The following is a 16,340-nucleotide window of genomic DNA, read 5'->3' as shown; positions in this document are numbered from 1 at the left end:
AGATACTTGAGGCATGGATACCTTAAACAAATCCCAACAGCTTGAGCTGTTCAACACCTGATTAGTTATTACAGTGCCATAGATAATACAAAAGTCATGTATTTAATAATAAGCAAGTCAGAATGTTTTAAAGCTAGTTCCATTACAAAACAGTAGCTACAAGGGTTTTCTCCAATGAGTTTCTGGATCTTTGTCGAGTGTCTTTGTGGCTGGTGAAGGGTTAACATCTTCTTGAGTCTCTGGCACTGGAGTAGGGACTAGTCGGGGTACGAGCTGGTCTAGGATTATAGTTGAAGTGTACCTATGATGAAAATTACAGGCCTCATCTTTTTAATTGATCTCCTTCTAGTGTGGTGATGAGGATGAAGAAATTCAGGACGTGTTCTCTTTCATTTGTAAATGCATTAAGACGTGTGAGGTGGAGTTCTCTAATATATTTAGAAATATTTAGAAATGTCACATTCAATAAGTAAAAGCTTTGTGGGGTTTTGTTAACCACCTTGAATCTTTTTTTAAGCTCATCAGACCGTGATAACATTAGAATGCTCATGTCCATGGACAATGTATTCACAAAGTCACTGACAACGCAAAGTTACCTTCAAATGTTTTATTGTCGCCAACACAAACTGATGAAAAGTGAATGAGTGAAACAACACTGTGGTGTTAATATTGATTTAGGTAATTATGTGATGTACAGTACACCACATTCAGTACATTTTTCTAAATCAATTGAAGTGATTGGGTTGGTGCAGGTGTCACGCCCTTTTATTTAAGGGGGCATAGAATTACTTTCATAAAAAAATCATTTGTATGCAATTTCCCTCTTCAGTCGTCAGTAGGTGTCTCTGTCCAAGCCAGTAGGGATCCTTTGGCAGCACAAGTTCCTTTGTGGTAGACGTTTAGCAAGCTCCTGTTGAGGAGAGGGTATGAAAAATGGGGTCAGGTGGGGAATGAACTTCTAGAACATAGACCATCCAAAAAAACACTTTGTAATGACTTGATGTAAGAAGGGCTGTATTAATAAAATGTCATTGGACACTTACCAGACTGCAGCACAGGCTCAAACTGTCCGGCCATGCAGATCTCCTCTTGCTTGGCGCGAATGCTCCTCTGGATGGTTGGGGGCAGGCCACGGGGGTTACGAGAGAAGATAAGGGAGTAACCATCCTCACAGCTTCCATCGTCCTTTAGGGTACGGCAGGCATAGGTGATGGCGTAGTTTTCATAGTCGGTGTCAATCACCCAATAGTTGTCACCTGAGAAAAGAGGAGAGTATACTGTGAGTCTCGAGGGTGGCTTACTGTTGGTTGTTAATGATGTGTCTCTGTGCCTGTAAGTGTATAGGCATATTGTCTATAAGGGTATATTGTGGTCTTGTAGTGCTCAGTTGGTAGAGCATGGCGCTTACGACACCAGGATTGTGGTTTTCGCTTCTAGGGCCACCAACACATAAAAATATATGCACGCATAACTAAGTCGCTTTGGATAAAGCGCTGGCTAAAAGGCATATATATATATTTATTCAGAAAATGTACCTCCGCTGGACAGATAGCTGGCCAGGCCCTGGTAGTTCATGAACATCTTTCCAGGGTTGGCAGAGTCAGGCACAGTGTACTGGGCAGCCATGTCAGCGCACACAACCCAGAATCTGAAGATGGATGTCAATGGTGGAAAAAGCTATTGTAATGTACAGTACCAGTCAAAAGTTTGGACACGCCTACTCATTCCAGGGTTTTTCTTTATTTTTACTGTTTTCTACATTGTATAATAATAGTGGAGACATTAAAACTATGAAATAACACACATGGAATCATGTAGTAACCAAAAACGTGTTAAATCAAAATATATTTTATATTTGAGATTCTTCAAAGTAGCCACCCTTTGCCTTGATGACAGCTTTGCACACTCTTGGCATCCTCTCAACCAGCTTCAATTAACAGGTGTGCCTTGTTAAAAGATAATATGTGGAATTTCTTTCCTTCTTCAGAAGATAGCCCTATTTGGTAAAAGACCAAGTCCATATTATGGCAAGAATAGCTCAAATAAGCAAAGACAAACGACAGACCATCATTACTTTTAGACATGAAGGTCAGTCAATCCGTAACATTTCAAGAGCTTTGACAGTTTCTTCAAATGCAGTTGCAAAAACCATCAAGAACTATAAGGAAACTGGCTCTCCTATAGGGAGGAGGTCAGAGACCTGGCCGTGTGGTGCCAGGACAACAACCTCTCCCTCAACATGATCAAGACAAAGGAGATGATTGTGGACCACAGGAGAAAGAGGACCGAGCACACCCCCATTCTCATCAATGGGGCTGCAGTGGAGCAGGTTGAGAGCTTCAAGTTCCTTCGTGTCCACATCACCAACAAACTAACATGGTCCAAGCACACCAAAACAGACCTCTATACCAAGCTGTGTCAGAGGAAGTCCCTAAAAATTGCCAAAAACTCCAGCCACCCTAGTCATAGACTGTTCTCTCTGCTACCGCATGGCAAGCGGTACCAGAGTGCCAAGTCCAAGAGGCTTCTAAACAGCTTCTACCCCCAAACCATAAGACTCCTGAACATCTAATCAAATGGCTACCCAGATTATTTGCATCGCCCTCCCCCCCTTTTTTACACTGCTGCTACTCTCTGTTGTTATCATCTATGCATAGTCAATTTAATAACTCTACCTACATGTACATATTACCTCAACTAACCGGTGCCCCCGCACAGCGAACTCTGTACCGGTACCCCCTTAATATTGTCTCGCTATTGTTATCTTAGTGCTGCTCTTTAATTACTTGTTACATTTATTTCTTATTCTTATCCATATTTTTTTTAACCTGCATTGTTGGTTAGGGGCTCGTAAGTAAGCATTTTACTGTTAGGTCTACACCTGTTGTATTCAACACATGTGACTAATACAATTTGATTTGATGAGGACCGTCACAGGAAAGGAAGTCCTAGAGTTACCTCTGCGGAAGAGGATAAGTTCATTAGAGTTACCAGCCTCAGAAATAGGCAAATAACTGCACCTCAGACACGTCTCAACATCAAATGTTCAAAGGAGATTGTGTGAATCAGCCCTTCATGGTTGAATTGCTGCAAAGAAACCTCTACGAAAGGACACCAGTAATAAGAAGAGACTTGCTTGGGCCAAGAAACACGAGCAAGGGACATTGGACTGGTGAAAATCTTTCCTTTGGTCTGATGAGTCTGAATTTGAGATTTTTGGTTCCAACCAACGTGTCTTTGTGAGACGCAGAGTAGGTTAACGGATGATCTCTGCATGTGTGGTTCCCATCATGAAGCATGGAGGAGGAGGTGTAACGGTGTTGGGGTGCTTTGCTGGTGACTCGTCGGTTATTTATTTAGAATTCAAGGCACACTTAAACAGCATGGCTACCACAGAATTCTGCAGCGATACACCATCCTATCTGGTTTGCGCTTAGTGGGACTATCAATTGTTTTTCAACAGGACAATGACCCAATACACCTCCAGGCTGTGTAAGGGCCATTTGACCAAGAAGGAGAGTGATGAATCAGATGACCTGGTCTCCACAATCACCCGACCTCAACCCCATTGAGGTGGTTTGGGATCAGTTGGACCGCAGAGTGAAGGAAAGCAACCAACAAGTGCTCAGAATATGCAGGAACTCCTTCAAGACTGTTGGAAAGGCATTCCAGGTGAAGCTGGTTGAGAGAATGCCAAAGCTGTCATCAAAGATAGTGTACAAAGCTGTCATCAAGGCAAAGGGTGGCTACTTTGAAGAATCATGGTTACTACATGATTCCATATGTGTTACTTCATAGTTTTGTAAAAAATAGTTTTAAAAAATGTATTGAGTAGGTGCGTCCTAATCTTTGACTGGTACAGTATATACACTGAACAAAAATATAAACACAACATGCAACAATTTCAAAGATTTTACTGAGTTTCAGTTCATATGAACAGTTCATAAGGAAATCAGTCAATTGAAATAAATAAATTAGGCCCTAATCTACAGATTTCACATGGCTGGGAATACACATATGCATCTGTTGGTCACAGATACCTTAAAAAGTAGGAGTGTGGATCAGAAATCAGTCAGTATCTGGTGTGACCACCATTTGCCTCATGTAGCACGACACATCTCCCTCGCATAGAGTTGATCAGGCTGTTGATTGAGGCCCGCGGAATGTTGTTCCACTCCTCTTCAATGGCTGTGCAAAGTTGCTGGATGTTGGCGGTGTCGTACACGTCAATCCAGAGCATCCCAAATATGTTCAATGGGTGACATGTCTGGTGAGAATACAGGCCATGGAAGTACTGGGCCATTTTCAGCTTCCAGGAATTTTGTACGGATCCTTGCAACATTATCCGTGCATTATCTGTAAGGTTCTGATTTTCTATTCTTTTTCATTCACGTGATCTATGGTTGTGATGCCAGTTGGATGCACTGCCAAATTCTCTAAAACGATGTTGAACGCGGCTTATGGTAGAGAAATTAACATTCAATTACTTGGCAACAGCTCTGGTGGACCTTCCTGTAGTCATCATTCCAATTCCACACTCCATCAAAACTTGAGACATCTTTGGCATTATGTTGTGTGACAAAACTGAACATTTTTATTGTCCCCAGCACAAAGTGCACCTGTGTAATGATCATGCTGTTTAATCAGCTTCATGATATGCCACACCTGTCAGGTAGATGGATTATCTTGGCAAAGGAGAAATGCTCACTAATAGGAATGTAAACAAATGTGTGCACAACATTTTAAATAAATATGTTTTTTTGTGCATGGACAATTTCAGGGACCTTTTATTTCAGCTCATGAAACATGGGACCAACACTTTACATGTTGCGTTTATATTTTTGCTCAGTGTAGTTACTCATCACAGATACAGTAGTAGAATACAATTACGAGCAACATGTACAGGTAAGCCTTATGTTTTCACTCCAACAAACTGAATGACTAGGGAATGGCACATTTCTAAGACTATTACCATTTCATCAGAAATCATCTCTAGCTCTCTTACCCGAACAGTGTGACACGGCCCTTGGAGGAGGCGACCATGGAGCCGTCGTCACCGATGGTGTACTCCGCTGAGATGTTGTCCTGGAGGAACAGACCCTCAGGGTCCTTCTTCTGCAGAGCATACCACTTCCCTGCGTACTGGTGCGCACACGCATAAACAACAACAGGTTAGTTGAAGGGCCTTGCATGTAGGACTGTTGTAGCCTCAGCAATAATAATTTCCTGCATACTGGAGAGTGGCACAATATTTGTCTAACTGCGTACGGTAGTACTGGCACACATGAAACAGATAGATGTACTGCAACCTTGCAGGTAGGTCTGCTATAGTCTACGTACTACACAACCTGTGTATTGTCGTCTGTACTCACTCTCTTGGGGTCAAAGTCCTCCTTGACTGTGAAGCTGTCCACCACACAGGAAGCAGCCCAGCTCTGCTCCAGACCCACCAGGAGCACGACCACCAGGGCGAGCATATGGAAATTCATTTCTAGAGGAGACAGAAATTCCATTAGTAGAATTGTATACGCATGTAAGAACAAATTAAAGTGACATTAGCATGTCTATTTTGATAGAGCACAATAGCTATTCCTCTCAATTGTTAAAAATTCCATGTCATAACTTGGTAAACTGACAAGCTGACTATGGTGGAGCGTTTCAAAGTTTATCTCATCTTCTCTCAAAATTTCTCTACAAATGGTCCCAGATAAAACTATTTACAAACCATTTTATAAAAAATGACAACGTTATAATATTTAACAAAGCCAAATAATCAGATAAATCTATATTAGCAACAACATTTGAACAACAATCCCATGAAAAGTTCCAAAACTTACCTGTAATGGAACAAAGCAAGTGGTGAAGTTTCAATGAAGTTGTAGGTATGTGTTTCTCTTCGACTGTGTTTGTCTTCTGTCTAGGATCCTTATATACCCAAGGAACAGACGAGCTCACTGATTATTTTCACATTCTGGTCCTAAATCTAGCACTAATCCAGTTAACTAAATCCTGTAAGCCGTTGAATTTTCCCATGCAGCACTGAAATGGCTTTATGTAATTGTATCAGTGGTGTATAATAGTCTAAACTCATAGAAAGCACATGTCTAGGGAATTAGTTCACCTCAGCCAAGCCAAAGTACTGTTTACACATGGGAATGGCAATACTAGTGTTTTTTAGGCTACAGAAGTGTATTGTTAGATAGTTCCTTATTGACATGCAAATTAAATGGAAATAAATTACACATGTATTTATCACCAGTTGGTATCACTTCCTTTTAACTGAATTTGAATAATATGAAGGATAAATAAAGAGGGACTGGATGTCAAGTTGGGGCAGATGAAGTAAAAGTACCGATCAAACGCACCATTTACACAGGCTGCCCAATTCTGGTCTTATTGTCACTTATTGGTCTTTTGACCAATCAGAATAGCTCTGAAGAAGTTCTGATGTAAAAAGATCTGATGTTCAAAGTTGAATCAATGTCATGCTATCCAAATGTTATCATGTTATGTTATGCAAATCTGCATGCCAATCATTGAAATGAGAGCATGATCAGTAGTCCATAATAACTTGCCCAAGAATACACGTTGTAAGAATACACGTGTTATGAAATGTCAAGGTCTGTGTGGGACTTTATGTTCCTGCCCCTGGGTTAAGTCACATGGTCTGTTGCACCAGCTTGCTTCTGTAATCCCAGACAAAACGTTCTGGGGCAGGAGACTGCTGAAGCACATTTCAAGATGGTTGTCAACACGAGGTTAAATGGGTGTCATGACCCTGTCATTTGAATATTTTCTCAGTGAGGAAGGCAATACATTGGAACACGTCCATTAATCATTTTTAATAGTGCACTATAGTTGATAACAGGTAGGATGATATACATAGTTGACAAATAAAGCTTTTGGCTCATGCTATAATGAACCACTTCTGTCATTGTTGCTGCTTATATTTAGATTGGGGATGAGCTTGAATTACTGTGGCTTGGCACCTTTGCCTTTCAGCCATGCCAACATAACACATAAAGTGAGTGTCAGGTCAGATGTTTGCTTCACCTGAAGTCATTTGTTGGATCCACTCCAGTCATGACAGCAGACGGACCACAGCCCCCGTATTCACGTGCATGGCCATGACAGGGAAGACAGTAAGACTTTGTTTATAATCAATATTTAATCATTTTTGTAATATCAGTTTCATAGTTTCTAAAAGTTTAGAAAGTACCCTAACATATATTTGAATTGGCGGATGAAGATTTCTTAAGTGTAACTTTTTCTTATTCTATAATAAACTCAGCAAAAAAAAGAAATGTCCCTTTTTCAGGACCCTGTCTTTCAAAGATAATTCGTAAAAATCCAAATTACTTCACAGATCTGCATTGTAAAGGGTTTAAACACTTAAACAGTTATGAAAACTTAGGACACTAAAGAGGCCTTTCTACTGACTCTGAAAAACACCAAAAGAAAGATACACCAGGGTCCCTTTTCATCTGCATGAACGTGCCTTAGGCATGCTGCAAGGAGGAATGATGACTGCAGATGTGGCCAGGGCAATAAACGGCAATGTCCGTACTGTGAGTCGCCTAAGAGAGCACTACATGGAGATAGGACGGACAGCTGATCGTCCTCACAGTGTCAGAACATGTGTAACAACACCTGCACAGGATTGGTACATCCGAACATCACACCTGTGGGACAGGTACAGGATGGCAACAACAACTGCCTGCGTTACACCAGGAACGTACAATCCCTCCATCAGTGCTAAGACTGTCCGCAATAGGCTGAGAGAGGCTGGACTGAGGGCTTGTAGGCCTGTTGTAAGGCAGGTCCTCACCAGACATCACCAGCAACAACATCACCTATTGGCACACACCCACCGTCGCTGTACCAGACAGGACTGGCAAAAGTGCTCTTCACTGACGAGTTGCGGTTTTGTCTCACCAGGGGTGAGGGTCAGATTCGCGTTTATCGTCGAAGGAATGAGTGTTACACCGAGGCCTGTACTCTGGAGCAGGATCGTTTTGGAGGTGGAGGGTCCGTCATGGTCTGGGGCGGTGTGTCACAGCATCATCGGACTGAGCTTGTTGTCACAGCAGGCAATCTCAATGCTGTGAGTTACAGGGAAGACATCCTCCTCCCTCATGTGATACCCTTCCTGCAGGCTCATCCTGACATGACCCTCCAGCATGACAATGCCACCAGCCATAATTCTCATTCTGTGTGTGATTTCCTGCAAGACAGGAATGTCAGTGTTCTGCCATGGCCAGCAAAGAGCCTGGATCTCAATCCCATTGAGCACGTCTGGGACCTGCTGGATCGGAGGGTGATGGCTAGGACCATTCCCCCCAGAAATGCCCGGGAACTTGCAGGTGCCTTGGTGGAAGAGTGGGGTGACATCTCACAGCAAGAAGTGGCAAATCTGGTGCAGTCCATGAGGAGGAGATGCACTGCAGTACTTAATGCAGATACTGACTGTTACTTTTGATTTTTATCCCCCCCCTCCCATTTTTTCACACATTATTCCATTTCTGTTAGTCACATGTCTGTGGAACTTGTTCAGTTTATGTCTCAGTTGTTGAATCTTATTATGTTCATACAAATATTTACACATGTTAAGTTTGCTGAAAATAAACGCAGTTTAGTATAATCATGACTTGATAGCAAAACAAGTGTCAGGACAAAGGTGAAGCAAGTGCAATGTAAATGAAGAAAGAACAACAATTGAAATGTTTACCATGTATTTATCATGTAGCATTTATGACATTGTTGTCACGCCTTGGTCTTAGTATTTTGTGTTTTAGATAATTCGTTGGTCAGGCCAGGGTGTGACATGGGTTTATGTTATTGTGTTGTTGTATTGGGGTTTTTGTAGGCATTGGGATTGTGGTTGATTAGGGGTGTGTTTAGTTTAGGTTTGGCTGCCTGAGGCGGTTCTCAATCAGAGTCAGGTGATTCTTGTTGTCTCTGATGGGGAACCGTATTTAGGTAGCCTGGGTTTCACTGTGTATTTCGTGGGTGATTGTTCCTGTCTCTGTGTAGTTTCACCAGATAGGCTGTAATTAGGTTTTACGTTCCGTTTTGTTGTTTTGTATTTTGTAATCGTCATTTGATTCATTCATTAAAAACATGAGTAACCACCACGCTGCATTTCGGTCCGACTTTCTTGCGACAAACTAAGAACGACGTTACAGAATCACCCTCCACACATGGACCGAGCAGCGTGTTAACAGGCAGGAGCCACAGGAGAGGCAACAGAAGCAGCTTCAGTGGGAGAGGCTGCAACACTTGGAGAATTGGACATGGGAGGAAGAACTGGACGGAAAAGCACCCTGGGCTCAGCCTGGTGAATATCGCCGCCGCAAGGAGGAACTAGAGGCGGATAAAGCGGAGAGGCGCTGGTATGAGGAGGCAGCACGGCGACGTGGATGGAAGCCCGGGAATCAGCCCCAAAAATTTATTGGGGGAGGCTTTCAGGGAGTATGGCTACGCCAGGTAGGAGACCTGCGCAAACTCCCTGTGCTTACCGGGGGGCTAGAGAGACCGGGCAGGCACCGTGTTATGCAGTGGTGCGCACGGTGTCCCCAGTGCGGGTGCATAGCCTGGTGCGGTATATTTCAGCTCCGTGTATCGGCCGGGCAAGATTGAGTGTCGAGCCAAATGCCATGAAGCCGGCTCTACGCATCTGGTCCCCAGTGCGTCTCCTTGGGCCGGCTTACATGGCACCAGCCTTGCGCTCGGTGTCTCCGGTTCGCCTACATAGCCCAGTGCGGGCTATTCCACCTCGCCGCACTGGCAGGGCGACCGAGAGTATTCAATCGGGTAAGGTTGGGCAGGCTCGGTGCTCAAGAGCTCCAGTGCGCCTGCACGGTCCGGTCTATCCAGTACCACCTCCACACCCCAGCCATCCGGTAGCAGCTCCCCATACCAGGCTTCCTGTGCGTGTCTTCGGCCCAATACCACCAGTGCCAGCACCACGCATCAGGCCTACAGTGCGCCTCGCCTCTCCTGCGCTGTCGGAGCCTTTCTTCTCTCCTGCGCTGTCGGAGTCTCCCGCCTGTTCAGCGCTTCTAGAGCCTTCCTCCTCTACAGCGCTGCCGGAGCCTCCTGCCTGTTCGGAGCAGTCTGAGCTGTCAGTCTGCATGGAGCAGCTAGAGCTGCCAGTCTGCATGGAGCAGCTAGAGCTGCCAGTCTGCATGGAGCTGCCAGTCTGCAAGGAGCTGCCAGTCTGCATGGAGCTGCCAGTCTTCATGGAGCTGCCAGTCTGCAAGGAGCTGCCAGTCTGCAAGGAGCTGCCAGTCTGCAAGGAGCTGCCAGTCTGCAAGGAGCTGCCAGTCTGCAAGGAGCTGCCAGTCGGCAAGGAGCTGCCAAAGCTGTTAGTCTGCATGGAACAGTCAGAGCTGTCAGTCTGCAAGAAGCCGCCAGAGCTGTCAATCTACATGGAGCAGCCAGAGCCGCCAGTCAGCATGGAGCAGCCAGAGCCGTCAGTCAGCATGAAGCAGCCAGAGCCGTCAGTCTGCCAGGATCCACCAGTCAGCCAGACTCTTCCAGATCTGCCAGTCAGCCAGACTCTTCCAGATCTGCCAGTCAACCAGACTCTTCCAGATCTGCCAGTCAACCAGACTCTTCCAGATCTGCCATTCAACCAGACTCTTCCAGATCTGCCAGTCAACCAGACTCTTCCAGATCTGCCAGTCAACCAGACTCTTCCAGATCTGCCAGTCAACCAGACTCTTCCAGATCTGCCAGTCAGCCAGACTCTTCCAGATCTGCCAGTCAGCCAGACTCTTCCAGATCTGCCAGTCAACCAGACTCTTCCAGATCTGCTAGTCAACCAGACTCTTCCAGATCTGCTAGTCAACCAGACTCTTCCAGATCCGCCAGTCAGCCAGGATCTGCCAGAACTGCCAGCCAGCCAGGATCTGCCGGATTCAACTGCCTGGCTGGGCTTCCTCTCAGTGCTGGGCTGCCCCTCAGTCCCGAGCTGCCCCTCAGTCCTGAGCTTCCCCTCAGTCCCGAGCTGCTTCAGTCCCGAGCTGCCCCTCAGTCACGAGCTACTCCTCAGTTCAGTGGGGTTCTGGGTGAGGACTATTAGGCCATGGTCGGTGGCAAGGGTGGATTATCCCAGGACGCGAGGGGGAGGAACTATGACATTTATGGAGTGGGGTCCACATCCCGAGCCGGAACCGCCACCATGGACAGACGCCCACCCGGACCCTCCCTATGGTTTTGAGGTGCGTCCGGGAGTCCGGACCTTAGGGGGGGGGGGGGGTTCTGTCACGCCTTGGTCTTAGTATTTTGTGTTTTAGATAATTAGTTGGTCAGGCCAGGGTGTGACATGGGTTTGTTATTGTGTTGTTGTATTGGATTTTTTGTAGGCATTGGGATTGTGGTTGATTAGGGGTGTGTTTAGTTTAGGTTTGGCTGCCTGAGGCGGTTCTCAATCAGAGTCAGGTGATTCTTGTTGTCTCTGATGGGGAACCGTATTTAGGTAGCCTGGGTTTCACTGTGTATTTCGTGGGTGATTGTTCCTGTCTCTGTGTAGTTTCACCAGATAGGCTGTAATTAGGTTTCACGTTCCGTTTTGTATTTTGTAATCGTCATTTAATTCATTCATTAAAAACATGAGTAACCACCACGCTGCATTTCGGTCCGACTTTCTTGCGACAAACGAAGAACGACGTTACAATTGTCATGAGGCTGTGTAACTAGGGTACAAAACATTTAACTTCATTTACAATACTGCATTTGTGATGTTACAGTTCTGAATCCAAAAAGAAAGCCATTATTTTGTATGCCATGTAAATAACTACAACGTACTCTATCTGGTTTCAAAGTGAGGGTTTATAGGTTAGAGCGCACACGTCAATAAAACAACCGCCAGAGAGTTTTTGACCAAGTATGTACAGGAAGAAGAGAGTGGAACATTTCAAGAGCTTTGTGAAGAGCTTCACAGTAACTTCTTCCAGTGCCTGCTCATTTCAAAATGGACTCTTCACTGGCTGTAGTGAGAGAGCAGAGAAAAGTAGATGTCAACTTTCTATACAGAAACAATTAAGTGTTGGAATAACAATGCAGCAGTTTACTGCCGTAGGTTATTATTCAGTCTATACCTAGAGAATATACATTGCTGTTCAAAAGTTTGGGGCCACTTAGAAATGTCCTTGTTTTTCAAAGAAAAGCATCTGGAGCATCAGCATTTGTAGCTTTGATTACAGGCTCAAAATGTCCAGAAACAAAGAACTTTCTTCTGAAACTCATCAGTCTGTTCTTGTTCTGAGAAATTAAGGCTATTCCATGTGAGAAATTGCCAAGAAACTGAAGATCTCGTGCAACGCTGTGCACTACTCACTTCACAGAACAGTGCAAACTGGCCCTAACCAGAATGGAAAGAGGGGTGGGAGGACCTGGTAAACAACTGAGCAAGAGGACAAGTACATTAGAGTGTCTAGTTTGAGAAACAGACGCCTCACAAGTCCTCATCTGGCAGCTTCATTAAATAGTACCCGCAAAACATCAGTCACAATGTCAACAGTGAAGAGGCGACTCCGGGATGCTGGCCTCGGCAGAGTTGCAAGGTAAATGTCATATCTCAGACTGGCCAATAAAAAGAAAATATTAAGATGGGCAAGAGAACACAGACACTGAACAGAGGAACTCTGCCTAGAAGGCCAGCATCCCAGAGTCGCCTCTTCACGGTTGATGTTGAGACTGGTGTTTTGCTCAGTTGTGCACCGGGCCTCCCACTCCTCTTTCTATCTTAGGTGATTGTCCTGTTGAAAAACAATTGATAGTCCCACAAAGCGCAAACTAGATGTAATGGCGTATTGCTGCAGAATGCTGTGTAAGCAATGCTGGTTAAATGTGCCTTGAATTCTAAATAAATCACTGACAGTGTCACCAGCAAGCACACCCACACCATCACACCTCCTCCTCCATACTTCATGGTGGGTACCACACATGCAGAGATCATCCGTTCACCTACTCTGCGTCTCAAAAAGACACAGTTAGAATCAGCGGTTAGAACCAAAAATCCCAAATTTGGACTCATCAGACCAAACAACAGATTTCCACCGGTCTAATGTCCATTGCTTGTGTTTCTTGGCCCAAGCAAGTCTCTTCATCTCATTGCTGTCTTTTAGTAGTGGTTTCTTTGCAGCAATTTGAAAATGAAGGGCTGATTCACACAGTCTCCTCTGAACAGTTGATGTCGAGATGTGTCTTTTACTTGAACTCTGTGGAGCAGTTTTTGGGGCTGCAATCTGAGGTGCAGTTAACTCTAATGAACTTATCGTCCACAGCACAGGTAACTCTGGGTCTTCCTTTCCTGTGGCGGTTCTCATGAGAGCCAGTTGCATCATAGCGCTTGATGGTTTTTGCGACTGCACTTGAAGAAACTTTCAACGTTTTTGAAAATTTCCAGATTGATTGACCTTCATGTCTTAAAGTAATGATGGACTGTCATTTTTCTTTGCTTATTTGAGATGTTCTTGCTATAATATGGACTTGGTCTTTTACCAAATAGGGCTATCTTCTGCATACCACCCCGACCTTGTCACAACACAACTGATGGGCTCAAATGCATTAAGAAGGAAAGAAATTCCACATATGATCTTTTAACAAGGCAGACCTGTTAATTGAAATGCATCCAGTTGACTACCTCATGAAGCAGGCTGAGAGAATGCCAACAGTGTGCAAAGCTGTCATCAAGGCAAAGGGTGGCTATTTTGAAGAATCTCAAATATAAAATATATTTCGATACGTTTAACACTTTTTGGGTTACTACATGATTCCATGTGTGTTATTTCGTAGTTTTGATGTCTTCACTAATATTCTACAATGTAGAGAATAGTAAAAATAAAGAAAAACCCCTTGAATGAGTAGGTGTGTCCAAACTTTTGACTGCAACCAGGACTGCACACAAGACATGCAAACAGAGGTCTCTTCACAGTCCCCAGGACAAGAACAGGGGCTGGGAAACACACAGTAATAAATAGAGCCATGACTACATGGAACTCTCTGTCACCCCAAGGTGACTCAAACTAGCAATAAAACCAGATGTTTTTTTTATATATAAAAGAACATGGCACGACAGGGACTGTGAAGAAACAAACAGATGTTTTTACATATTTTGTATTATATTTTGCGATTTATTGTATTATGTAGTGTCATGTACTGTATATTACGTATTTTATGTATTCTATTTGTTGTGTTTTGTTTCCTGTTTGGACCCCAGTAAGAATAGCCACTGCCTTGAAAGCAGCTAATTGTGGATCCTAATAAAATACTAAGTACAACAAAGTTGACATTTTATTACAAGTTTTCTGACAAATTATAATTGACTTCATCCCTAGGAACATGCATTTGTTTATTATAGTTTTACTACAACTTTGTGTATTTAATTGAAGAAAATGCAGAAATGGTGTTTGTTGCTGACTAGACAGAGCTGGTCAATACAGTCATTATTGAAGTTGACAGGAACAGATCAAGACTTATTAGGGTGTAGTCACAAGCAGTATCATACCATAGGTTTATGCGGATCTGCTACTTTTAAATTTTTTTTGCCTAAAATGACATACCCAAATCTAACTGCAAGTAGCTTAGGCCCTGAAGCATGGATATGCATATTCTTGATACCATTTGAAAGGAAACACTTTGAGGTTTGTGGAAATGTGAAAGGAATGTAGGAGAATATAACACATTAGATCTGATAAAAGATAATAGAAAGAAAAAATCTAGTGTTTTTTTGTATATTTTTGTACCGTCATCTTTGAAATGAAATGGTATAATGAATTATTCTATCCCAGGCGCAATTTAGACGTTGGCCACTAGATGGCAGCCCTGTATGTGCAAAGTTTTAGAGTGATCCAGTGAAATCTTGCATATCTATTCAAAATGTTGTATCAAGACTGCCCAAATGTGGCTAATTGGTTTATTCATACATTTTCAAGTTCATAATTGTGCACTCTCCTCAAAGAATAGCACGGTATTCTTTCACTCTAATAGCTACTGTAAATTGGACAGTGCAGTTAGACGAACAAGAATTGAAGCTTTCTGCCCTATCAGATATGTCTCTGTCCTGGGATTTTGTTTTGTTTCTTACAACCTCATGCTAATCACATTAGCCTATGTTAACTCAACCTCCCCGTGGCTGGGACACCAATCCTGAAATAGAACTTCGAAATGGATTGCCAAGCATGTTCAATCTTCGCAGGGTAGATTAAAAATTATGAATATTACACATCCTCACACAGGTACTTGAATAAGAGGCTTTAAAATCTCAATCAACATTTTATATATTGTAATGAATACAATTCCCAATGCAGACAACAACAACTTATTTCTTTCAGTTGGACGTTTTGAAAAACAGTGCCTAATAGGTGCTTCCTGTGGGGATTCAAAAAGTGGACAATAGATAAGAAGATGTACAAAATAGAGGGTATTTCTGAGCAGGCTATTAATGTTAATATGCTGCTCTATCCACATCATCCAATGAGAATGCATTTTACCCCACAAGTGGCTTTGAGCGGTTTAAGAGTTGAACAATCCCAATGCATCAGATTACAGACTGTTATCATCTCAGGACAAAAGGGGGCTAACCTGTTCGCAGGTTTTTATCTACACAACGCAGTAGATGCATTGACCTTCTCGTTCCTTTCGCATGGTAGACTAAACAGTAATGGCCCAGATTGGTCAATGCTCTCTATACGTTCCAAATAGGAACATTAAAAAAGTAAACTTAAACATTAAAACGATTATTTTTGAAGAAGTGGAGCTATTAGAGAGAAAAACAATTCTGTATCTGTGTGTCACCAGTAAATGATCAATGTGTGTTGCATGGTGGAAAACATATTTGACATGAGCTGTGGTATCTCTCAACAAAAGTGTTTCTGTAATACTGGAAAAAACAACAACACCCATTTGCTCACTCACTGCATTGCATTCATATCAGAAGTTAAACACCATCTGCTCCAGGGTCTCTGTGTCATTCTGGGTCCAACATTCAATTGTACAAACTTTACATTGCAAGTGTAGATCAAGCTGCTAACTAATCTAAGAATGTATCATCATTCAATGATAATTGAGGACACAATGAGAGTAACGAAGACTGCACAACAGTTGGCAAAAGTCTGCAAATCCCCTGTAGTAAGTTTTGTAGTATAATCAAAATCCCAAACACATCCAGCAGCACACGAAAAGGAAGTACTCTTTCTGATCTCTGTCCTTTTTCTAAATGTTTAAAGAGCATTTATTTACAGATGGTGGATCCTCTTTTGCAGGTACACAAACAGGTTGTTGACAATGTTAATGGCAGCAATATGTGTCATGTTTCAAAACAAATCAGACAA

General features: G+C 43.2%; 1 protein-coding gene across 1 annotated transcript; it reads right to left on the bottom strand.

Moving 5' to 3' along the window:
* Positions 1 to 592: 592 nt before the first annotated feature.
* Positions 593 to 6,149, bottom strand: LOC135552528 (purpurin-like). Its single transcript, XM_064984245.1, has 6 exons — positions 5,838 to 6,149; positions 5,373 to 5,491; positions 5,006 to 5,142; positions 1,536 to 1,648; positions 1,044 to 1,256; positions 593 to 910 (listed from the first exon to the last, which is right to left on the bottom strand). The coding sequence occupies exons 2-6, from the start codon at positions 5,487 to 5,489 to the stop codon at positions 900 to 902; spliced, it is 591 nt and encodes a 196-aa protein (XP_064840317.1). The 5' UTR covers positions 5,490 to 5,491; positions 5,838 to 6,149; the 3' UTR covers positions 593 to 899.
* Between the last annotated feature and the right edge of the window lie 10,191 nt (positions 6,150 to 16,340).

Source organism: Oncorhynchus masou, chromosome 1 (genome assembly GCF_036934945.1).
Source record: "Oncorhynchus masou masou isolate Uvic2021 chromosome 1, UVic_Omas_1.1, whole genome shotgun sequence".
Classification (NCBI taxonomy): domain Eukaryota; kingdom Metazoa; phylum Chordata; class Actinopteri; order Salmoniformes; family Salmonidae; genus Oncorhynchus; species Oncorhynchus masou.
This window is presented reverse-complemented; position numbering and strand designations above follow the sequence as displayed.